The sequence below is a fragment of the Caenorhabditis elegans genome, chromosome IV, assembly GCF_000002985.6.
Source record: "Caenorhabditis elegans chromosome IV".
NCBI lineage: Eukaryota > Metazoa > Nematoda > Chromadorea > Rhabditida > Rhabditidae > Caenorhabditis > Caenorhabditis elegans.
In genome coordinates, this window is record NC_003282.8 from 16,559,660 (window position 1) to 16,578,611 (window position 18,952).

The following is an 18,952-nucleotide window of genomic DNA, read 5'->3' on the forward strand; positions in this document are numbered from 1 at the left end:
ATCGCTGCCCATATTGGTATAACTTCGGGAATCTTGAAAGTAGATTTTTCCCAAAAAAGTCGATTTTCTACGGTTGCAGTTGGATGGCTGATTTTCCCTCATTTTTTTATTACTCTTCAAATGTTAAATGAAATCCAACAAGATTATTTAAAAACATTATGAAACATGTAATTTTTTTCAAAAAAAAAACTTACCGTATTTTTTCTATGCTGCAATACTATTTTTCAGAACATTTTTCTGACATTGACATTACTAGTTTTTTTCAGAAAAAGCTTGAATCTTATATAAAAATTTAGAAAATGTATTTTTAATTGTACCATATAAATTAGAACCTAATTTACATAGTTTGTTTAGATATTTACATATTATCAAAATATATAAACTGTCATGTGAAACGTGGCTTATTTTTTATTTTGTTTTTTATTTAAGCTCCTCCCATCTCTGACCTTTCGCTGAAATTTTCCTTTATTAGTTCATTTAAAAAAAAAAAAGGGCGGAGCTTAAATAAAAAACAAAATAAAAAATAAGCCACGTTTCACATGTCTGTTTATATATTTTGAAATACTTTTTTTTTTAAATAGTTGTCATATTATATGAACAGAAATTCTAAAAAACTCATGAGGTTGGTGAAACTGAGGAAAATAATTTAGTTATTTTTTTGAATGTTTCAATATTTAAGAATCAAATTATTTATTTTGAACGTCTTTTGTTCATAACTTTTTTATAAAACACTACTGAACATGCGATTTTTGAATTACCGCGTTTTTGCCTTTCAAATCACGCCCATTTACCCGTGCCGCACTTGACAAAAAGATTTCGTGTTTTTGAAACAATTATATATGTACTTCAAAAATTCGTTTTTCAAAATTTGCAAACAACTTTCATTTTTTGCTAAAAACGGTTCACTACTGCTGCAAAAATTGTTTTTTTTTGTCCATGGGTGCCGGTTTCAAATAAGAAGAAACTTTTTTTTTCAATTTCCTTCACAATTTTTGAAAATATTGGCCATTATTTTGAATCACAACAAAATGTTATGCAACAGTTAGTCAACCTACTGGTATTTGCAGATTATCAAAAAATTAGTTAGGCGGTGGCGACCAGTTTTTTCGGTTTTCAAGAACTGAACTCATATAGATAAATAAGAAATTCTTTAAAAGATTCAAATAATAATGACATGAAACAGAGAAAAACTGTTTCACTTTCAAACCCTGGGAAATTTGAGTTTTACTGTTTCACATAATCTTGAAACATGTTGAACTTTTTCCATATTCAATTCCTTCACATCATCATTTAATAATTGTAGTACAAACTTGTGTAGTAGCACCTCTGCTTGCGTAATAGAGCGACTTCATTTGTTTTGTTTGTTTTTTTGTTTTTCCGAAATTTTCGCTCGCATTATTTTTATTTGATTGTGATTAATTTGGGCCCATAATTGTTTAATTCATGAAAAACGGTCAGAAATAAGCTAAAAAATTCTTTGTGACTTGTGAAACATTACTTATTTCAAAATTTACCTTCGCCACTAACGCCTTTACTGAAAACGTCTAAAATTGATAATTTACGATGTCAGCGCAACTCTCAAAAATTTTTTAAATACATTTTTGAAACTTTTGTATATTTTAGGTAATACATATCAAATGCAAATTACTGTCAAAGTCTTTATCGTGGTGATGAAACATTAGTGAAAATGTGATCAGATGTTTCTAATATTTTTTTAAATCAATGTCAAGCTTCTGAAATTTTTTTTGCCTATAAATCCTATTAAACCATATTTTGTAACATATCTGAAAAAAAACAATTCTTTATGTTTTTTTCGCATTAAAAATCATAAAAGTTATTCAATCCAAATGAAACCGTCATAATTCATATAAAAACAATCAGAAAACTTAAAATGTTGTTGAAACTGTAAAATATTGTTTTTCGAAAATTTTCACTTTTCCCAAAATTGAAAAAAAAGCTCCATGTAGAACAAAGTATAGCTACAAATTCAGATTTTCAAGGTTTTTTGAAGTTCTTTTTTTATGTTTTTTTGGGTATTCTTCAAAAATAATTTGATTTTGTAGTTAGAGTCGATAGCAATTGAAAAAAACCTGAAAGTTTATGGAAAACTTTCCTACTTTATTGAATTTTGAAATATTTCAAAATCAAGTTAGTTCAGAAATGTTTTTTTTAGTTTTAAAGCCTTAAAAAAATAAAAGTTTGAAATCACTAGCAGAATATTCATGGAGATGATAAAACATCAGTGAAAATATAAAAACAAGCAAGTTTTCCGGAATTTAATTTATTTGTATGTCCTGCAGTCCATCACCATTTTGACTCACCATGACCGTCGGAAACGGGATGGTGAGTTTTATAAAGTTTCTGAAAACATATATATATGCCAGATTTATATTTCTTCAGTTGGGAAATTTTTTAATTGACGTCTATAATTGTTGGACATGGCATAGAAATAGCGAAACACTATTTACGTTCAACGAACGTATTTGAAATTATTGTGAAACAGGAGATTATTTTTTCCTAACGGACACACAATGAACAACACAATCAACAACCTTCAACACAATGGTAAAGTTACATTAGTTCCTTGAAACACGCGAAAATTTGAATTTTCAGTTAATAATTGAATTTTTTCCTTTTTTAAGAGCGAGTATTAATGCTTACCATGAAACAATATTTTTTAAAGTTCAGTTTGTAGTCGGCTGATTAATAAGTGATAAAACATTTGCGCTCTGAAAACAATACTCAAATGTTATTAGAATAACAAAACTTGCACATTCCTCTCTGTACCAATAAATCAGATAAATTATAGAGTTGGAGATTCTCAATCAAGGAATTTACGCGAGAAAAGTTACCAAACTATGGATTGAAGGGTGATAATTTCAGAAATGTTAAAATCCAGAGCAAAATTTGGTTTTTTTTTAAAGTTTTGACCCGTCATAAAAAAGTATAGAATATAAATATTCCATAAAATTTTTTGTGAAGTCTCATTATGAAATTCGGTGGTTTTGGTCCTGTTTTAGTCTATTTATGCAAAATACCCAAAAACTCTACTCCCCCTTTGAATTCGGTATAAACATTATTTGCAGTTCAAGAACATTATTTGAAAACATTATGAAGCAGTCGATTTTTTCAAAAATTTTATAAAATTCTCTAAAACTTGTAGGGTTGACGGGCTCATCTGCATTTTTATAAATATTCTCCTCAGAAAAATATTCTAAAACATACATGTATTTGATTGAAGTTTAATACAGTGAATATATGCACAACAGAACATTACTCGAAGTATAAGTAAAATTTGTAAGTATTGTGAAACAGGATTTTTTTTCAAAATTTTTAACACTAAACACCTTTTCTTGATTTTTCTTTGAAACAAGAAAGACTGAAAGTTGTGATGTTTGTGAATTGATTGAAAACTTTCTTACTTTTTTGATTTTTGGAATATTTCAGAATCAAATTAATTTCAGATATATTTTTTCCGGTTCAAATCTTCTTAGAATTTTCAAATCAATAGCAGAATATCTGTGGGGATGATAAAACATTAGTGAAAGTGCAAAACGCTGCAAGTTTTCCGGAAATTGTGAAACAGACGATTTTTTTTTCCTAACGGACACACAGTAATAAAGCCTTCTACAAAATGGTAAAAATTACATTAGCTCTTGAAACAGGCAAAAATTTGAATTTTCAGTTAATTATTGAAAATTTGTTTTTTTTTCAAGAGCTATTTTTCAGTATCTGCTAATTTCTTCCTTTAATTTACGCGAGAAAAGTTACCAAATATGGATTAAAGGGTGATAATTTTAGAAAAGTTGAATTCCAGAGCAAACTTTAGCTCTTTTTTCGATATCTTTTGTGAAGTTTCATAATGAATTTTGTGGTTTTGGACAAGTTATAGTTTATTCAATAAAAATACCCACAAACTCTCCGCTGTTAAAATTACTTGGAGTTCAAAAGCATTACTATTTGAAAACATTATAAAGAAGTCGATTTTTTCAAAAAAATTATAAAAATTCTTTAAAAAAATTGTTACGTTGATGGGCTCATCTGCATTTTTATTGATTTTCCTCTTCATATAATATCCCGTAGATAATTTTCAAAAACAGTTCGACATCGTAGTTAGAGTCGATAGCGATTAAAAAAACATTCTGAAACATGCGTATGGTTATCGACATTATTCACAACAGTATGAGTAAAATTTGTAAGCATTGTGAAACAGGAGATTTTTTTTCAAAATTTTTAACCCTGAACACCCTTTTTTGATTTTTCATTAAACAAGAAAAACTTTGTGATGTTTTTTGAAAAAAAGAAAATCAAGTTATGTTCTGAAACAGTTTTTCAGTTTTCAAGCCTCAAAAAGTATTATTTTAGAATTACTAGCATATTACTTATGGGGATGATGAAACATGATAAAACAAATGCAAAAACATGCAAGTTTTCCGGAATTTGTCACAATTTATTTGTTTGTCCTGCAGTTGTTCACCTTCAGAAACGGAACATATTGATGCCAGATTTATATTTTTCAGTTGGGAAATTTTTAATTGAAGTTTATAATTGTTGGGCTACGGCTCAAAAGCAAACAACACTACTTGAAGTTCAACAAAGAAATTTGAAAATATTGTGAAACAGGAGATTATTTTTTCCGAACAATATTAATGTAATAAAGCCTTCTACAAAACGTTAAAGTTATAATAACTCCTTGAAACAGGCGAAAATTTGAATTATCAGTTAATATCTGAACACTTTTTCCTTATTTTTAGAACGAGTATTTTTGCTTACCATGAAACAACATTTTTTGAGTTCAATTTATCCGCTGATCAATAATCAATCAAATTTTTGCGCACTGAAAACAATACTCAAAAGTGAGTAGAATACCTAACTTTACATTTTTTGATGAACCAATTAAACAGGAAAAAATCAGAAAAATTATGGAGATGGTGAATTTGTAAAAAAAAATCTGACATTTTTATTATTTCAGATTCCCGTTTATTTTTTCTAGAATTCTGGCACATTCAAACAAAAATTTTAAAAAGTCATAGGATTTTTTTTTTCAAAAAGTCATAGGATTTTTTCAATGTGAATCAAACTATTGTCTTTAATGAGGTGAGATTAAAGTGGTTAGATTAAATTGACACTTTGAAACACGTGAAAAATTAAATGTTCATTCAAAATTTAAAAAGTTCATATGGAACAAAAATCTCGATTCATCACTGCGAATTTCTGATCTTTTTGAGTTAAAAAATATAGATTAAATAGGTGAACAATTTAATTTTATTTGAACAATTTTGCAAAACAACAAGTTACTGGTGTTTATTATATTAACAAGAAAATCTAAAAACTTATGAGATTTTTGAAACTGAGAAAAAAAATTATTTGAACAATTTTGCAAAACAAAGCTTATGACTGAAAAATTATGATTTCGGTGAAATGGTCGATAATTTTTCCGATACATTTTTATAATTTCTAAAAAAGTCGATCGAAGTATGAGTAACATTTTTTTTGTAAGCATTGTGAAACAGTAAGTTTCTTTTTTTCAAAAGTTATGAAACTAAACAAAAATTGAAATATGTCAGAATAAAATTAATTTCAGATATATGTTTTCTGTTTTGAAGCCTCGAAAATTATTAGTTCAAAACCACTAGCATATTGCTTATGGAGATAATAAAACATTACTGAAAATGCAAAAATATGCATGTTTTCCGGAATTTATCATAATTTAATTTTTTGATCTGTTAACAGTCACTGTCGAAAAAAGGATGGGAGTTTTATAAACTTTCTGAAACATATATGTCTGATTCATATTTTTCAGTTGGGAAATTTTTAATTGAAGTTTATAATTGTTGGGCATTGTGTACGAAGAGCGAAACACTATTTTTTACGTATTTACGTTCAACGAACGTATTTGAAAATATTGTGAAACAGGAGATTATTTTTTCCTAACGAAAACATTGTAATAAAGTCTTCTACAGAATGGTAAGGTTTTATTAGCTCCTGAAAAGCTAATTGAAAATTTGTTTCCTTTTTTAAGAACGAGGAATAATGCCTACCGTGAAACAATTCTTTTTTGAGATAAAATATTATTTGGTTGATTAATAAGTGATTAAACTTTTGCGCTCTGAAAAAAATATTCAAAAGTTCCACTGCTCCAATTGCAAATCAAAGTCAAATTCTTTATCTTTAAAACTTTATGGTGGTGATGAAACAGTTGGGAAAATATGATAAGATTTTTCTTGATATTTCAAAAAATTAATTTCGTGCTCTTTTATATAAACTTTTATTTGCTAATAAATCCTTGTAAAACCATATTTTTTCTACCATCACAGGACATAGCTGATAGTGAGAAAAAAAAACGTTTCCAGATCTAACTTTTATTTATGAATGTTAAACTGATTTAACATTTCACTCCATATTCTCGGTTAGCATCAACATGTGTTCTTTTTCCCCAATTAAAATCTCAAACAAGCTTTGCTGGCAGTGAATCATTTTTCATATTTGTTTAGACTAAAAACTGATTTTCCTTTTCCTCTCAAATTTATAACATTTCGACGATAATAATATGGAACCAGCTACACGAAAGTTTAAAATGGCGTTGATGAAACAGTCAAAATATTAATTTTCACAACGGGAACAATTTTTTGTTGTTAAATGTTTCAAAATAGTTTTTTTAGAATTAATATTTTAGTAAAAAAATTGCAGTTTCAATTGAAAAATTTTAAAAATTAAACATTTTAAAACTCATATATGTTAATTTAATTTGCCGCAAGGATGTATGTTTTGCTAAAATTTTATATATTTTTCTGTTTCACAACATATTGAAGTATATTCAACTTTGTCCATATTTTACCAGACAAGCGAATAACAATTAGAAACTATTTTTACATGCACAGAGCGTTAATAACCGAAAAGAATATAAAAAATAATTTTTTTTCTAACTTTCGAGTGTAATTGTTGACAATTTTTGTATCAGCGCGTTCAGTTTTTCATTAAAAATTCCCAAAATGATGCAACAAACAGTTTTTTTCCTGCTTAACATTTGATACCTAAAATGAAAACGTAAAAACACCGTTTCGAAGAGAAATTCAAGTCACAAAAAACCATCATTTTTTTCAGTGCAAAATAATTCATGAAAATAACAAAAATGCAAGTGCGCGCTAATGCAAATTTCCATCGGAGGAGACTGTGCTGCATTTACTTTGAATAAGGCTTACATAATTTGCAAAAATCAATATTGTTCTGTAACAAATGTTTTGAAAATTGCACCTGAATTCAGTGGGTCCCTTTGTAGTTTAACTTCTGGAAATTGGGGAAAAATATGGCACCACATTGATGTAAAATTGACATTCACTCGAAAATGTTATCGGTCACAGCACTCAAAGAAGTTCACTGTCAAGTTTCTGGGCAAACAAGGATCTTTTTAAAGCTTCAAATATTTTTGTTAGTACAGCTTTGAATTTATTCACCTCAATCTGCAATATTACCCGATATTAGAAGCTCAATGGCTATTTTTTAAAACATGCTGAAACACACTTGTATTTACTACCAGATTTATATTTTTCGGTGTAGCTAAATAAAAAAAGTTACATTCTTTATTAAATTAAATCCATTAAAATTATTTAAAAACATTATGAAACATGTGATTTGTTTCCAACAAATTGCTTACAGCGATAAAATTGATTTTTAAATCATTTTTCGCCGATTTTTAGCGCACATTTTGCAAAAATAGTAACTTCAGACAAAAAATCTACAAAATCTTTGTGAACTTTTGACTTTTTAAAAAAATTGACTTTTTACCAGGAACTTTGTAATTTTAGATTACAGGCGGTAGGCTAACATTCTCAAGTTGTTTCTAAATTAAATTCTTTTTCCGCCTGCAAAAAAAATAAACTGAGATATGAATCGTTGTCAAAATATTGATGTGGATGATGAAACATTCGTGAAAGTGCAAATTTCCGAATATTCCAGAATTTTTGTTTTCTTAATACTAGAAATTCAAAATCAAAAACCAAACTCGAAACTACCAACTACTTGAAGTTCTACGTAATTATTTGAAAACATTGTGAAACAGACTTTTTTTTTCGGAAAATTACTTTAAAAGATTCAAATTTGTTCATTCATTGATTTTGGTTATAACTAAATTCCACTGCTGACGCACGTTTTGTGCCTTTGCGCAATTTTCATCGCAACCAATATGGCCTTGTTTTTGTGAATCTTGAAAATAGATTTTTTCCAAAAAAAAATCGATGATTTTTAGGTTGGTCGGCAGACGCGAAGAAAACCAGCGAATACGTACTTGAATAAAATATTAAGGGTAATGACTACTTGAAACGTAGGAAATATTGAAATTTCCTTTTTTGTAAAATTTAGGAAGTTCAGAGGAGACAGTGACGTCATTATCATTCAAAAATTTCCCGGACTTCTGGAGATCAAAGCACAGGTGCAAAAGTCAAATGTGTTGTTTGAGAATATCAGTTATTGAAAATTATGTGCATAGTGAAGGAATTGAATATGGAAAAAGTTCAACATCTTTCAAGATTATGTGAAACAGTAAAATACAAATTTCCCAGGGTTTGAAAGTGAAACAGTTTTTCTCTGTTTCATGTCATTATTATTTGAATCTTTTAAAGAATTTCTTATTTATCTATATGAGTTCAGTTCTTGAAAACCGAAAAAACTGGTCGCCACCGCCTAACTAATTTTTTGATAATCTGCAAATACCAGTAGGTTGACTAACTGTTGCATAACAATCAATGAAAGAATCTTAATAAATGTGATGAAACCCACATGCCAGCAAAGAAATAATACTAGAAACTCAATAGCGAGTTTTAAAAAAACATTCTGAAACATACATGTATTAAATTGAAATTTATAACAGTTGGGAATACACAAAAAAACCAATCGAAACATTACTCAAATTTTTAGTACAATTTTTAAACAATATGAAACGATCGATTTTTTCCAAAAATAAATTTTTAAAAAATGTCTATGCTTTACTTACTAGTTTTTGCCGAATTTTACCTGCATTTACATTAAATTACTTTTCATAATCAGTAGATATTCTCGAAACATAGTTTAATGCTGTTAAAATCGGAAAAAAACATTTATTGTAATTTCAGTGGCGCTTTAAAGTCATTTACTTTTATTTTATACCAAAAACTTAAAATTGAATATTAGAAAAGTCACAAACTACGGAAAAATTATAAATTTGGAAATTCAAATGTTTTATTAGTTACGTCGAGAATGTTAAGTTTTTAGAAACAACGGTGAAACATCACTTAAAGTTTTAGCTGACAATCTACTTTAAATACAATAAAAAATTGTTGGTTTATAGAATATGAACCGGTTTTTCCAGACTTTTCTTCTTTCTAAAAAAACTTTAATCTAAATTTTCATGCCACGTTTGCCTGAGCTGGAACATTTTGACGTTTTGTTTCGACCCAAGGCGTAATCAAACATGGATGAATCAACAATTTTCTTACAATTAGATGGTGTAAATGAAACAGTAGAAAAAAAATCAAAACAACTTTTATTTTTTAAAGGAAAGAACAGTATCCTATTAATTTTTTCTTTTCCTCATACAAATTTTTTTGAAACGAGTTGTAATGAGGCCGGTGCTGTGAGGCTCTACATTCTTTTGTTGTTTTGGTTTAAGGATTTTAGGTTTTTTTTTGTGTTTTAGGGCCTTCTTTGGAGTTTTCTCCATAATTTTGTCCCAATAAAATAAGTGAGTGAGATATAAAACTCTGTCTCTTTTTCTCTAGTTTCCAGATTTTAAATCAATATTTCCGACAGAACGTAAGTCGCAACTTTACTTAAAGTTCGTCATAATTATTTGAAAACATTGTGAAACATACAATTTTTTAACACTCAAAATGATATTATTTAATTTATATTCTATTTTTCAGTATCCGACGATTTTTTGCTTTAATTTACGCGAGAAAAGTTACCAAAAATGGATTAAACGGTCATAATTTCAGAAAAGTTGAATTCCAGAGCAAACTTTGGCTCTTTTTTGTCGAAATCTTTTGTGAAGCTTCATAATGAACATTACTTGGCGTTCAAAAGCATTATTTGAAAACATTATGAAACAGTCGATTTTTTCAAAAATTTTATAAAATTCTTTAAAACTTGTAGCGTTTATGGGTTCATCTGCATTTTTATTAATATGCTCTTAAAATTTTTTTTCTGATACATACGTGGATTTGATTGAACTTAATTACAGCTTGTATGGTACTTGTGTATTATTTCCCCTCATTTTTTGAAATAAATTTTTAAATAAAAACGTGTGGAGTTTTTGTATTTTTAGGCTTTGGAAATAACCATTTTCTAAGCCTAAAGATTGAAAATGGACATCACGTTTTATTAAATTTTATAATCGTTTTATAAATTCGTTTTATAAAATGGATAATATTAAAAGGTAAAGTATAAGTAAAGTTTGTAAGAATTGTGAAACAGGAGATTTTTTTTTTCAAAAAAAATAAAATTGAACATCTTTTTTTGGTTTTTTTATTATGTTTTTCCTAACGGACACATAAAGCCTTCTACAAAATGGTAAAATTACATTAGCTCTTGAAACAGGCAAAAATTTGAAATTTCAGTTAATTATTGAAAATTTGTTTCCTTTTTTTTAAGAGCTATTAAGTGGTGTTAATGAAATAGTCAAAAGTTTCAATTTTTCAAATCAGATCAATTTTCAATTTTTCATTAGGTTCTTTTTATATTAAAAATTGTTACAAAAATTGAAATAACAATGCCGTGAAACAGCGAATTATTTGATTATTTCAAGTAGAAATTGTGCTAAAACTTTATATTTTTCTCTGTTTCGAATAACTTTGAAGTATTTTCAATATTTTCTGTATTCAATTCTGCCAAAGCCAATTGGAAAAAACAATATGGAAACAAATAAAAATTATTGCTGTTAAATTAATATTATTTGAAATCCTTTGGGTTCTCCATGTATGAAAAATTAATTAGTGGGAGCACAAAATTCAAGTGAAAATTAATTGAGAAAAATCTATAGTTAAAAAATGTTAGATAAACCCAAAAAATCTAAAAGTGCGTAAAAACAAACAAAAAAATGTTTTCCTGTCTTAAGAATTCAATATATTTGTCATTTTGTTTTTTTTTATTCTAATATGATTTTCAAGATACTTTTCTCATCCAATCTATGTTGAGCTCTTTTCAGACTAAAATCTGGATTTCGAGCCGGGTCAAGCCAGGGCCTGAACCGTTTTTGATGTTTTTTTTCGGCTAGAAACGAATGTTTTCCCTTTCGTCGGGAAAATGTTTACAAAAGAAAAACGTTTACATAGGTTTCACTAAACTAACATCACGAATTTCTTAAAAAGGTGATAATGAAACAGTGAAAAATATTAATTTTCACAACCGGTACAACTTTTTGTTATCGCTTGTTTCAATACATTACAAAGTGTTTTTATTTTTAGTGCGTCTACTTTAAAACTATACTGATACATTTGTTGTTTGATAAAAAATAAACTGTTCCTAATGTGGAAATGTCTGACTGTTTCATTATCATGATTTAATAATTGTTTTATAAACTTGTGTAATAAGTCTTTTACTCCCGATTTTATTTTTTTCCCAATTTTTCATGAAAAACCCACAAAATCAGAAAAAAAATTTGTCATTTGTGAAACATTACTGATTTTAAAGTTAACCTATCTACTAGGGCTGTGCAACCGGACGTCCGGTTTTTTCGGACGTCCGAAAAACCGGACGCCGGACGCACCCAACGTCCGGTTTTTTCGGACGCGTGTGCGTCCGGGTCCGGAAAAACCGGACGCCGGACGCACACGCGTCCGGACACCGGACGTCCGAATTCGTCCGAATTCGTCTGATTGCACAGCCCTACTATCTACTAACGGCTTCATCTGAAAACTGGAAACTCTGCAATATTTTGGAAATACATTTTTAACATTTTTTTTAATTTCAGGGTTCCAAAATATGTTGAGTTCATCAATTGCGAATTCCTGTCGAAGTTTTTATTAATGAATTAATGAAATAATGAACATCTTAAGTGGTGTCAATGAAACTGACAAAAATTTGAATTTTCGAAATCAGATCAACTTTCAATTATATTTAATTCGTCATGATCCTTTTCTATTAAAAAAACTTTTCAAAAATTGATATAACAATGCCGGAAAACAGTGAAAAAGCATTTCAAGTAGAAGTTGTGCTAAAATTTTATATTTTTCTCTGTTTCGAATAACTTTCAAGTATTTTCAATTTTTTCTGTATTCAATTCTGCTAATGCCAATTGGAAAAAACAATATGGAAAAAATTAAAAATTATTGATGTTAAATTAATATTATTTGAAATCCTTTGGGTTCTCTATTTATGAAAAATGAATTAGTGGAAGCACAAAATTCAAGTGAAAATTAATTGAGAAAAACCTAGAATTAGAAAATGGTAAATAAACCCAAAAAGTCTAAAAGTGCGTAAAAACTAAAAAATTTGTTTACTGTCTCAAGAATTCAATCTATTTGTCAATTCGTTTTTTTTTCTAATATGATTTTCATGATACTTTTCTCGTCCGTTCAATGTTGAGCTATTTTCAGATTGAAACGTGGATTTTGAGCCCGGTCAAACCAGGATTTGAAGCATTTTTGATTTTTTTTCGGCTAGAAACGAATGTTTTCTTTTTCGCCGGGAAAATTTGTATAAAAGATAAACGTATAAACAAACTAACATCACGAAATTTTTAAAATCGTGATAATGAAACAGTGGAAAATATTAATTTTCACAGCCGGAAAAACCTTTTGTTATCCCCTGTTTCAATACATTACAAGTGTTTTTATTTTTAGTGCTCGATACAATAATCTACTTTAAAACTATACTGATAAATTTGTTGTTTGATAAAAATAAACTGTTCCTAATGTGGAAATATTTGACTGTTTCACTATCTCGATTTAATAATTGTAGTATATTTTTGTGTGATAGGTCCTCTCCTATATAAAAGTTTTATAAACTTGTGTAATCTGTCCTCAACTCGTTATTTTAATTTTTTTTTCCGATTTTTCAAAAAAAAATCCGACATATATCAGAAAAAATTATTTGTGAATTGTGAAAAATTACTGATTTTAAAGTTAACCTCTCTACGAACGGCTTCATCCAAAAACTGTAAACTCTGCAATATTTTGGAAATAAATTAAGAATGTTTTCAAAACTTCAGGGTTCGCTAAGTATAAGGAATACATCAATTGCGAATTAATGTCAAATTCTTTATCGGGGTGGTGAAACATTAGTGAAAATGGGATCAGATTTTTCAGATATTTAAAGAAAAATTAATACCTTGCTCCTTATTATTTTCAGCAAGTAAATAAATACCTGTAAAACCATATTTTGTTCCATTATAGAACATAGCCGCTCTAATTTTCATAAATATTAAATCGATTTAACCTCTAATTCTATATTCTGGGACGGAATCCAGATGTTTTTTTAGGTTACAATCTAAATTTTTAGACCAGGGTCTGAATTTTTTTGATGTTCTTGTTTCTAAAAAGTAATGTTTTTCTCTTTGCAAAGCGTGATCGAAATTTTTTTAATTAAAAATCAAAACTAGCAATGGAACGGAAGCAATGGAACTGATCGTGAAATTCTTAAAATGTTGATAATGAAACAGTAAAAAAATTTTTATAAATGATCAACTGCGAATCACTGGCTAAATCTTGAGAAGATAAAACATTAGTGATTGAATTTTCCTTATATTTTTGAAAAAAATAAATGACATGTTTCCGGAACTATGCATATTTGCAAAAATGGGGTTGGCATTTATTAATTAATGACGTGCTCCTTATATATTTTCAGCTAATAAATCCCTGTAAAACCATATTTCGCTCCATTACAGAACATAGCAGCTCTTATTTTCATAAACAATTAAATCGATTTAACCTTTAATTATATATTCTGGGACGGAATCCAGATGTTTTTTTTAGATTAAAATCTAAATTTTTAAGCCACGTTCAGCCAAGGCCTGAATATATTTTTTGTTTTTTTTGGCTGAAAACTAATGTTTTTACCTTTCCAATGATGAGAAAAATGAACTAACATCGTGAAACTCTTAAAATGTTGATAATGCAACAGTAAAGTTTATTTTGGCTAAATCTTGAGAAGATAAAAAATTAGTGATTGAATTTTCCTTATATTTTTAAAAAATAAATGTCGTGTTTCCGGAACTAAGCATATTTGCAAAAATGTGGTTGGAATTCATGTATTATCTTACTGTAAAGTTATAACTTCCCAGACAAAAAAATAAACAAAATAATCTTTTGAAAACTTGCGTGCATATAAGACGCAATACCTATTTTTTCTCAAAAATAAATTCCTGTTAAACCATATTGTCTAACATTACAGATTACATTACAGACCATTGCCAAACACATCCGCTCTTATTTTTATAAATATGAAATCTGCACTGCAACTTTTTTCGAACGAGGGACGAGGCAAAAAGGTTTCTAGGCTATGGCCGAGTCCCTGACAAATTTCAGCGGCCATTTATCTTGCTTTGTTTTCTGCGTGTTTTCTTTCGTTTTTCACCGATTTTTCCCGTTTTTTCTTATCAAAACTAATAAATAAATATTTTTTGCAGATGCTAAACCAATTTTCAAGTGAAAAAATTGTGAATTCAGTCGGCAAGTAGCGGTAAAAATGGTCAATGTAATATGATGGATTACGGGAATAAAAAACCCAAACTTTTTCCCAAACATGATACATATGCTGTTTAGATGCTAAAAGTACCTGATTTTCATAACGAGACCGCTGAAAAAGTTTTGAGGTTTTCAAAATTCAACTTTTTTGGTGTAGAGATTTTCACAAAAAAAGTTGAATTTTGAAAATCTCAAAACTTTTTCAGCGGTCTCGTTATGATAATCAGGTACTTTCAGCATCTAAACATCATATGTATCATGTTTGGGAAAAAGTTTGGGTTTTTTATTCCCGTAATCCATCATATTACATTGACCACTTTTACCGCTACTTGCCGACTGAATTCACAATTTTTTTCATCTGGAAATTATTTTAGCATTAACAAAAATATTTATTTATCAGTTTTAATAAGAAAACACGGGAAAAATCGGTGAAAAACACAAGAAAACAAAGCAAGTACAAAATGTCGTAAAATGCGGTGTATTGTGTGCAAACACCGATTTTTCGCATTTTTTCTCGGCCCTCGTTCGAAAAAAGTTGCAGTGATCTGGCATATCATTCAATACTGAATCAAAATAATGCACATCTTAAGTGATGTTAATGAAACAGTCAAAAATTTGAATTCTCAAAATCAGATCAACTTTTAATTTTTCGCTTTCAACGCCCATAAAAACTTTATGTTTCCCTGTTTCAAATAACGTTAAAGTATTTTCAACTTTTTCCGTATTCTATTCTGTACGGCCAGATCAAATCCCATGTTCAAACTTCAATACATGTAAAAAATTCTCGCTGTTAATATAATTTTATTTCAAATCCACAAAAAGAAAAAAAACCAATTAACCAACAGTAACAATAGGATCTGTATAAAACTGTGCTCCTCTCTTCGTCGTCAACTTGTCCGCCATCTGAGAAGCCAACATCTTCCACTGGCTCTCATAAATTGCAGAAATCGCGGTCACTTGAACGGTCAAAGGGACAACAAACGGACTTTTCGCGTATTTTCCATCGGTTCCAGCCTTCGCTGCACACTTATAGTAGACTGTGGATTGTTGTAGAACACCGTAACCCGCGGTGTCGGCGGTGCACTCGGTTACTGTAGTAAGTGTGACGTTTGGAGGCGAGAATGTGATGACTGGTGGGTTTATGTCGTTTAGGGGGATACTGTTGGCTTGCAATACGTCGTTGATCTGAATTTTTTGAATTTTTAAACTTTTTTGGTATTGTATAGTGTTTTTAGTGTTTTAGCGCTCTACTTGGTTCCATTATTATACAAGTTTTGAGCAGATAATTTTTTTTGGTTCGTATGGACAAATTTTAGCAAGCTCTCCGAAATATAATCTGGTAAATGAAATATTTGAAACAGTTTTTTTTTGATAATGGGTATAAATACTTTGTGGCTTATTTTGAAACTTAATGTTTCAGACTTATTTATCTTTAAAAAAGAATTCAAAAGATCGACAAACGAATTAATTTTATACAACCTGAAAAATGAAATATTTGAAACAGTTTTTTTTTATTGATAATGGGTATAAATATCAGGTTGTCCCATAAGTTTTTGTACTATTTTTTTTTTTGAAAAAAATTTATTTCTCTCAAGCGACAAGTAGTACTATTCACACAAGTATTCACCATTAGTGTCCACCACTTGTTGCCATTTACTAGGTAACATCATGATGCCACGGGAGAAGAAATCCGGCGAACGCGATGAGAAGAAAGTGGAGAGTTCAGTTTTGAGATGCTCTTCGTCGTCGAATTGCTTGTCGCGCATGTAGTCACTGAGAGACAAGAACAAATGGTAGTCGGTTGGTGCAAGATCTGGAGAATATGGTGGATGCGGTAAAACAGTCCAACCAAGATCTTGCAGCTTTTGGAAAGTCTTCTTGGCGACATGAGGCATAGCATTATCGTGAAGAAAATATAGTTTTTCATATTTTCCGTTGGTCTTTTCTGCAACTCGGTCCAATTGGGCACAATAGTAATCAGCAGTGATAGTTTTATTAGTTGGCAACAATTCCCAGTGCACGGGTCCTTGAACACCCCACCAGACACAGATCATTATCTTTTTTGGGTGAAGATCAGGCTTTGGCGTCGGTATTCCTTTCTCACCGATCGGAAGCCATTGACGTTTTCTGGAATGGTTAACATAGAGCACCCACTTCTCATCTCCAGTAACCAGATTGTTCAGCCAATCGAACTTTCGACGAAAAGTTAGAAGTTGAGTACAAACGTTGACCCGAGTGAGCTTCTGTGATGCCGAAAGTTCATGAGGCACCCAAATTCCAAGTTTTGAAGTAAAACCAAGGCGACCCAAGTGACGTGCAATTGTGCTATGACAACACTCAAGCTTCTCTTCCATTTCACGAAGACTAAGACGAGGCTCTTCCTCCACCAGCTTCACTAGGTCTTCTTCATTTAACTCTACCGGTCGCCCAGAACGTTCTATTTCTTCGAGACTGAAGTCGCCGTTCTTGAACTTTTGAAACCAACTCTTTGCTGTATTATAAGAGAGTGCTCCCTCACCCATCGCACCGCATATGTTTCGTTCCGCTTTCATTGCTGAATGACCAAGACGAAATTCATAAAGAAGAAGCAATCTAACGTCTCGACGTTCAAGTTTGATGATTGTCATCGTGGCAAAGTAGAAATGGATGAAATGAATCTTTTCTGGAAGGGGACGACCCGACCTTGACACGACCTACGATGAAAAAATTTTAAAACTTTCTAGAAGTTTTGGAAAAATATTTGAAAAAAAGTACAAAAACTTATGGGACAACCTGATACTTTGTGGTTTATTTCAAAAATTAATGTTTCAGATTGTTATCTCTAAAAAAAATAATTCAAAAGTGATAACAAAATAGATTTAGTGGTAGGTAGACACATCTCTAGGCTCTTCTCTTTCAGCATACTTTTTTCAGTCATTTCTCCGCTCAAAATGTGCGAACAACACAGCCATTTGCGGTAACGAAAACACCCCAACCAGCTCTCCGAAACCGGGCTGCGATGTCCGAGCGGTTAAGGAGTTGGACTTGAAATCCAATGGGCATTGCCCGCGTAGGTTCAAATCCTGCTCGCAGCGAATACTTTTTGGAAAATATTCCGAATTAAATCTACAGGCTTTTAAATAAATTTTTTAACTCATTGACCGCGCACCTAGTATGTCGCTTTTGAGTGATTTATCAGTTTCTAGGAGAGAACAGAATTATTTCGATTATTTGCAATTGGCTATATCAGTATAGTGAAACAGTGAGAATTTTTTGTGTTAACACAATGAAAATAGAAAGATTGTAATATAATCATGCATTTGTACTATAGAATATAACATGTTTCTACAAAATAAATTTTCAATAAAACGTAAAAATTTTATTTGTAAAAAAGTATGTTTTATAATATTCTTATTAGCTCACTGTTATCTTACTAGGGAGTGTTTCAACTCTACGGTGCCTAAAAAGTTATTATTATTGTTTTCGTCAAAAAAAAAATTGCCTCCGAATTTTATGGCCCACTTATGGGTTTTTTTTCAATTATTGTAGAGATTGGAATATGCTATACTTTTCTTTAAAAGTGGCAAAAACGTAGTAATTGGCACTTTTCGAAAAAAAAAAGAAAATTTCAATAAAATTTTTAATGTTTCAAAAGTATTTCATTAAACTTTTTATGAATCGCTTTTTATTGAATAGGCTGGCTTGATGGAAATTAAGAAAATATATGGCTTTTCATCAAAACTAGACTAGAATTTATAAAGCTTCTGAGAATTTCAAATTTTTTTCAAATAATAATGCAACCGTTAAACATTATGCGATGTGTTGCCATTTCACATTCTTTTATAAATTTGGCAAAATTATCCACCACCATAGTTGGACATTTAATAATTGGACTTTTAATAAATGCAATTATACGAACTCCAAAGAAAACTGTAGCTGTTCATAAAAATTTTGTGAAACAGTAGAAATTTTTTCTGTATTGGGATTTTTATTTAAAATTGCATTTAACTCACCGCACTCTGCACATCCGACACCACAACTCGCTGAGCATAGGCTTGATCAAACTGTCCGTTTTCAAATTCTGCTAGAGAATCATAGGTGTATAGAGCAGGAGGGTTCATTTCATAGCTGAATGTTCCCTTGGAGCCCAGCGTTCCGGTACCCGGAGCACAGGCTCCGGCTGTGGAGATGAAAAAGCAGAGGAGCAGTAGAATTTTAAGCATTTTGAAGGTTCAAATCACAAAAGTTAAAAGTGAAGTTTAAACCTTACCTCAATCCTTTTTTATACCGTTTCCTTAACCTTTGCCCCACAATAGCTT

The 18,952-nt window shown here is 29.9% G+C and overlaps 1 protein-coding gene and 100 non-coding genes across 101 annotated transcripts; 16 read left to right on the forward strand and 85 right to left on the reverse strand.

Moving 5' to 3' along the window:
* Positions 1-99: 99 nt before the first annotated feature.
* Positions 100-120, reverse strand: 21ur-7791. The gene has a single exon (NR_066791.1).
* 21ur-8510 lies at positions 101-121 on the reverse strand. The gene has a single exon (NR_066792.1).
* A 110-nt stretch (positions 122-231) lies between these two features.
* Positions 232-252, reverse strand: 21ur-946. The gene has a single exon (NR_066793.1).
* On the reverse strand, positions 235-255 carry 21ur-13543. Its single transcript, NR_066794.1, has one exon.
* Positions 236-256, reverse strand: 21ur-13694. The gene has a single exon (NR_066795.1).
* Positions 257-568: 312 nt separating this feature from the next.
* Positions 569-589, reverse strand: 21ur-2184. Its single transcript, NR_066796.1, has one exon.
* A 684-nt stretch (positions 590-1,273) lies between these two features.
* 21ur-4155 lies at positions 1,274-1,294 on the forward strand. The gene has a single exon (NR_066797.1).
* A 318-nt stretch (positions 1,295-1,612) lies between these two features.
* On the reverse strand, positions 1,613-1,633 carry 21ur-2144. Its single transcript, NR_066798.1, has one exon.
* A 207-nt stretch (positions 1,634-1,840) lies between these two features.
* On the reverse strand, positions 1,841-1,861 carry 21ur-5978. Its single transcript, NR_066799.1, has one exon.
* On the reverse strand, positions 1,842-1,862 carry 21ur-171. Its single transcript, NR_066800.1, has one exon.
* A 308-nt stretch (positions 1,863-2,170) lies between these two features.
* 21ur-12609 lies at positions 2,171-2,191 on the reverse strand. The gene has a single exon (NR_066801.1).
* A 245-nt stretch (positions 2,192-2,436) lies between these two features.
* 21ur-7324 lies at positions 2,437-2,457 on the reverse strand. Its single transcript, NR_066802.1, has one exon.
* A 66-nt stretch (positions 2,458-2,523) lies between these two features.
* On the reverse strand, positions 2,524-2,544 carry 21ur-9773. Its single transcript, NR_066803.1, has one exon.
* Positions 2,527-2,547, reverse strand: 21ur-1154. The gene has a single exon (NR_066804.1).
* 21ur-14674 lies at positions 2,530-2,550 on the reverse strand. Its single transcript, NR_066805.1, has one exon.
* A 49-nt stretch (positions 2,551-2,599) lies between these two features.
* Positions 2,600-2,620, reverse strand: 21ur-11005. The gene has a single exon (NR_066806.1).
* 21ur-5933 lies at positions 2,604-2,624 on the reverse strand. The gene has a single exon (NR_066807.1).
* On the reverse strand, positions 2,605-2,625 carry 21ur-10294. The gene has a single exon (NR_066808.1).
* Positions 2,626-3,052: 427 nt separating this feature from the next.
* On the reverse strand, positions 3,053-3,073 carry 21ur-4359. The gene has a single exon (NR_066809.1).
* A 176-nt stretch (positions 3,074-3,249) lies between these two features.
* 21ur-6801 lies at positions 3,250-3,270 on the reverse strand. The gene has a single exon (NR_066810.1).
* Positions 3,271-3,483: 213 nt separating this feature from the next.
* On the reverse strand, positions 3,484-3,504 carry 21ur-7142. The gene has a single exon (NR_066811.1).
* A 13-nt stretch (positions 3,505-3,517) lies between these two features.
* On the reverse strand, positions 3,518-3,538 carry 21ur-11051. The gene has a single exon (NR_066812.1).
* On the reverse strand, positions 3,521-3,541 carry 21ur-1208. The gene has a single exon (NR_066813.1).
* Positions 3,542-3,596: 55 nt separating this feature from the next.
* On the reverse strand, positions 3,597-3,617 carry 21ur-862. Its single transcript, NR_066814.1, has one exon.
* On the reverse strand, positions 3,600-3,620 carry 21ur-15222. Its single transcript, NR_066815.1, has one exon.
* On the reverse strand, positions 3,601-3,621 carry 21ur-14487. The gene has a single exon (NR_066816.1).
* Positions 3,622-3,911: 290 nt separating this feature from the next.
* 21ur-14118 lies at positions 3,912-3,932 on the reverse strand. The gene has a single exon (NR_066817.1).
* 21ur-5708 lies at positions 3,913-3,933 on the reverse strand. The gene has a single exon (NR_066818.1).
* Positions 3,934-4,083: 150 nt separating this feature from the next.
* Positions 4,084-4,104, reverse strand: 21ur-10496. The gene has a single exon (NR_066819.1).
* 21ur-612 lies at positions 4,087-4,107 on the reverse strand. Its single transcript, NR_066820.1, has one exon.
* A 40-nt stretch (positions 4,108-4,147) lies between these two features.
* On the reverse strand, positions 4,148-4,168 carry 21ur-611. The gene has a single exon (NR_066821.1).
* A 167-nt stretch (positions 4,169-4,335) lies between these two features.
* 21ur-4475 lies at positions 4,336-4,356 on the reverse strand. Its single transcript, NR_066822.1, has one exon.
* A 196-nt stretch (positions 4,357-4,552) lies between these two features.
* On the reverse strand, positions 4,553-4,573 carry 21ur-12858. Its single transcript, NR_066823.1, has one exon.
* 21ur-2109 lies at positions 4,556-4,576 on the reverse strand. The gene has a single exon (NR_066824.1).
* A 57-nt stretch (positions 4,577-4,633) lies between these two features.
* 21ur-1415 lies at positions 4,634-4,654 on the reverse strand. Its single transcript, NR_066825.1, has one exon.
* 21ur-14577 lies at positions 4,635-4,655 on the reverse strand. The gene has a single exon (NR_066826.1).
* 21ur-9687 lies at positions 4,637-4,657 on the reverse strand. The gene has a single exon (NR_066827.1).
* Positions 4,658-4,715: 58 nt separating this feature from the next.
* Positions 4,716-4,736, reverse strand: 21ur-5995. Its single transcript, NR_066828.1, has one exon.
* Positions 4,737-4,871: 135 nt separating this feature from the next.
* 21ur-10982 lies at positions 4,872-4,892 on the reverse strand. The gene has a single exon (NR_066829.1).
* On the reverse strand, positions 4,875-4,895 carry 21ur-7098. The gene has a single exon (NR_066830.1).
* Positions 4,876-4,896, reverse strand: 21ur-12843. The gene has a single exon (NR_066831.1).
* Positions 4,897-5,071: 175 nt separating this feature from the next.
* Positions 5,072-5,092, reverse strand: 21ur-4567. The gene has a single exon (NR_066832.1).
* Positions 5,073-5,093, reverse strand: 21ur-14634. Its single transcript, NR_066833.1, has one exon.
* Positions 5,094-5,285: 192 nt separating this feature from the next.
* On the reverse strand, positions 5,286-5,306 carry 21ur-15697. The gene has a single exon (NR_066834.1).
* On the reverse strand, positions 5,287-5,307 carry 21ur-3355. Its single transcript, NR_066835.1, has one exon.
* Positions 5,308-5,597: 290 nt separating this feature from the next.
* Positions 5,598-5,618, reverse strand: 21ur-7866. Its single transcript, NR_066836.1, has one exon.
* 21ur-9372 lies at positions 5,609-5,629 on the reverse strand. Its single transcript, NR_066837.1, has one exon.
* A 12-nt stretch (positions 5,630-5,641) lies between these two features.
* Positions 5,642-5,662, forward strand: 21ur-8149. Its single transcript, NR_066838.1, has one exon.
* Positions 5,663-6,129: 467 nt separating this feature from the next.
* 21ur-5350 lies at positions 6,130-6,150 on the reverse strand. The gene has a single exon (NR_066839.1).
* Positions 6,151-6,527: 377 nt separating this feature from the next.
* 21ur-8240 lies at positions 6,528-6,548 on the reverse strand. The gene has a single exon (NR_066840.1).
* Positions 6,549-6,685: 137 nt separating this feature from the next.
* 21ur-11098 lies at positions 6,686-6,706 on the forward strand. The gene has a single exon (NR_066841.1).
* A 1,163-nt stretch (positions 6,707-7,869) lies between these two features.
* Positions 7,870-7,890, reverse strand: 21ur-10983. Its single transcript, NR_066842.1, has one exon.
* A 97-nt stretch (positions 7,891-7,987) lies between these two features.
* On the reverse strand, positions 7,988-8,008 carry 21ur-14014. Its single transcript, NR_066843.1, has one exon.
* On the reverse strand, positions 7,991-8,011 carry 21ur-2746. The gene has a single exon (NR_066844.1).
* On the reverse strand, positions 7,994-8,014 carry 21ur-11558. Its single transcript, NR_066845.1, has one exon.
* 21ur-14186 lies at positions 7,995-8,015 on the reverse strand. Its single transcript, NR_066846.1, has one exon.
* Positions 8,016-8,255: 240 nt separating this feature from the next.
* Positions 8,256-8,276, reverse strand: 21ur-12325. Its single transcript, NR_066847.1, has one exon.
* Positions 8,277-8,472: 196 nt separating this feature from the next.
* On the reverse strand, positions 8,473-8,493 carry 21ur-244. The gene has a single exon (NR_066848.1).
* A 275-nt stretch (positions 8,494-8,768) lies between these two features.
* Positions 8,769-8,789, reverse strand: 21ur-10268. Its single transcript, NR_066849.1, has one exon.
* On the reverse strand, positions 8,772-8,792 carry 21ur-3149. Its single transcript, NR_066850.1, has one exon.
* A 37-nt stretch (positions 8,793-8,829) lies between these two features.
* Positions 8,830-8,850, reverse strand: 21ur-11380. The gene has a single exon (NR_066851.1).
* Positions 8,851-8,873: 23 nt separating this feature from the next.
* 21ur-5838 lies at positions 8,874-8,894 on the reverse strand. The gene has a single exon (NR_066852.1).
* Positions 8,895-9,195: 301 nt separating this feature from the next.
* Positions 9,196-9,216, reverse strand: 21ur-576. Its single transcript, NR_066853.1, has one exon.
* Positions 9,217-9,422: 206 nt separating this feature from the next.
* On the reverse strand, positions 9,423-9,443 carry 21ur-12005. Its single transcript, NR_066854.1, has one exon.
* Positions 9,444-9,775: 332 nt separating this feature from the next.
* 21ur-3051 lies at positions 9,776-9,796 on the reverse strand. The gene has a single exon (NR_066855.1).
* On the reverse strand, positions 9,777-9,797 carry 21ur-4290. Its single transcript, NR_066856.1, has one exon.
* A 213-nt stretch (positions 9,798-10,010) lies between these two features.
* 21ur-10752 lies at positions 10,011-10,031 on the reverse strand. The gene has a single exon (NR_066857.1).
* Positions 10,015-10,035, reverse strand: 21ur-2723. The gene has a single exon (NR_066858.1).
* A 345-nt stretch (positions 10,036-10,380) lies between these two features.
* Positions 10,381-10,401, reverse strand: 21ur-10141. Its single transcript, NR_066859.1, has one exon.
* A 453-nt stretch (positions 10,402-10,854) lies between these two features.
* Positions 10,855-10,875, forward strand: 21ur-6088. Its single transcript, NR_066860.1, has one exon.
* 21ur-14965 lies at positions 10,856-10,876 on the forward strand. Its single transcript, NR_066861.1, has one exon.
* A 412-nt stretch (positions 10,877-11,288) lies between these two features.
* Positions 11,289-11,309, reverse strand: 21ur-6655. The gene has a single exon (NR_066862.1).
* An 89-nt stretch (positions 11,310-11,398) lies between these two features.
* On the reverse strand, positions 11,399-11,419 carry 21ur-8607. The gene has a single exon (NR_066863.1).
* Positions 11,420-11,558: 139 nt separating this feature from the next.
* On the forward strand, positions 11,559-11,579 carry 21ur-2628. Its single transcript, NR_066864.1, has one exon.
* A 393-nt stretch (positions 11,580-11,972) lies between these two features.
* On the reverse strand, positions 11,973-11,993 carry 21ur-8924. The gene has a single exon (NR_066865.1).
* On the reverse strand, positions 11,976-11,996 carry 21ur-702. The gene has a single exon (NR_066866.1).
* Positions 11,977-11,997, reverse strand: 21ur-14613. The gene has a single exon (NR_066867.1).
* A 93-nt stretch (positions 11,998-12,090) lies between these two features.
* On the reverse strand, positions 12,091-12,111 carry 21ur-7350. Its single transcript, NR_066868.1, has one exon.
* Positions 12,112-12,250: 139 nt separating this feature from the next.
* On the forward strand, positions 12,251-12,271 carry 21ur-5658. The gene has a single exon (NR_066869.1).
* Positions 12,272-12,666: 395 nt separating this feature from the next.
* Positions 12,667-12,687, reverse strand: 21ur-9125. Its single transcript, NR_066870.1, has one exon.
* Positions 12,688-12,945: 258 nt separating this feature from the next.
* Positions 12,946-12,966, forward strand: 21ur-2399. The gene has a single exon (NR_066871.1).
* A 217-nt stretch (positions 12,967-13,183) lies between these two features.
* 21ur-993 lies at positions 13,184-13,204 on the reverse strand. Its single transcript, NR_066872.1, has one exon.
* A 358-nt stretch (positions 13,205-13,562) lies between these two features.
* On the reverse strand, positions 13,563-13,583 carry 21ur-7013. The gene has a single exon (NR_066873.1).
* A 200-nt stretch (positions 13,584-13,783) lies between these two features.
* On the forward strand, positions 13,784-13,804 carry 21ur-10794. The gene has a single exon (NR_066874.1).
* Positions 13,805-14,025: 221 nt separating this feature from the next.
* 21ur-7441 lies at positions 14,026-14,046 on the reverse strand. Its single transcript, NR_066875.1, has one exon.
* 21ur-11302 lies at positions 14,027-14,047 on the reverse strand. The gene has a single exon (NR_066876.1).
* A 331-nt stretch (positions 14,048-14,378) lies between these two features.
* 21ur-4741 lies at positions 14,379-14,399 on the forward strand. The gene has a single exon (NR_066877.1).
* A 794-nt stretch (positions 14,400-15,193) lies between these two features.
* 21ur-105 lies at positions 15,194-15,214 on the reverse strand. Its single transcript, NR_066878.1, has one exon.
* Positions 15,195-15,215, reverse strand: 21ur-14274. Its single transcript, NR_066879.1, has one exon.
* A 169-nt stretch (positions 15,216-15,384) lies between these two features.
* 21ur-6411 lies at positions 15,385-15,405 on the forward strand. Its single transcript, NR_066880.1, has one exon.
* Positions 15,406-15,434: 29 nt separating this feature from the next.
* Y51H4A.8 (DUF4136 domain-containing protein) lies at positions 15,435-18,890 on the reverse strand. Its single transcript, NM_070564.7, has 2 exons — positions 18,647-18,890; positions 15,435-15,839 (listed from the first exon to the last, which is right to left on the reverse strand). The coding sequence occupies exons 1-2, from the start codon at positions 18,854-18,856 to the stop codon at positions 15,489-15,491; spliced, it is 561 nt and encodes a 186-aa protein (NP_502965.2). The 5' UTR covers positions 18,857-18,890; the 3' UTR covers positions 15,435-15,488.
* On the reverse strand, positions 15,949-15,969 carry 21ur-7775. Its single transcript, NR_066881.1, has one exon.
* On the reverse strand, positions 16,093-16,113 carry 21ur-669. The gene has a single exon (NR_066882.1).
* Positions 17,647-17,728, forward strand: Y51H4A.t2. The gene has a single exon. It is a non-coding gene; the product is annotated as a tRNA-Ser (tRNA).
* Positions 17,830-17,850, reverse strand: 21ur-8458. The gene has a single exon (NR_066883.1).
* Positions 17,831-17,851, reverse strand: 21ur-5657. Its single transcript, NR_066884.1, has one exon.
* Positions 18,075-18,095, forward strand: 21ur-1684. The gene has a single exon (NR_066885.1).
* Positions 18,078-18,098, forward strand: 21ur-12082. Its single transcript, NR_066886.1, has one exon.
* Positions 18,322-18,342, forward strand: 21ur-14275. Its single transcript, NR_066887.1, has one exon.
* On the forward strand, positions 18,323-18,343 carry 21ur-2324. Its single transcript, NR_066888.1, has one exon.
* On the reverse strand, positions 18,530-18,550 carry 21ur-2394. Its single transcript, NR_066889.1, has one exon.
* Positions 18,891-18,952: the final 62 nt, after the last annotated feature.

Coding starts and splice junctions, on each gene's coding strand:
- Y51H4A.8 (NM_070564.7), bottom strand. CDS start 18,856: ATGCTTAAAATTCTACTGCTCCTCTGCTTTTTCATCTCCACAGCCGGA. Junction 15,840..18,646: donor TGTCGGATGTGCAGAGTGCG/GTGAGTTAAATG, acceptor CAAAAAATTCAG/ATCAACGACGTATTGCAAGC.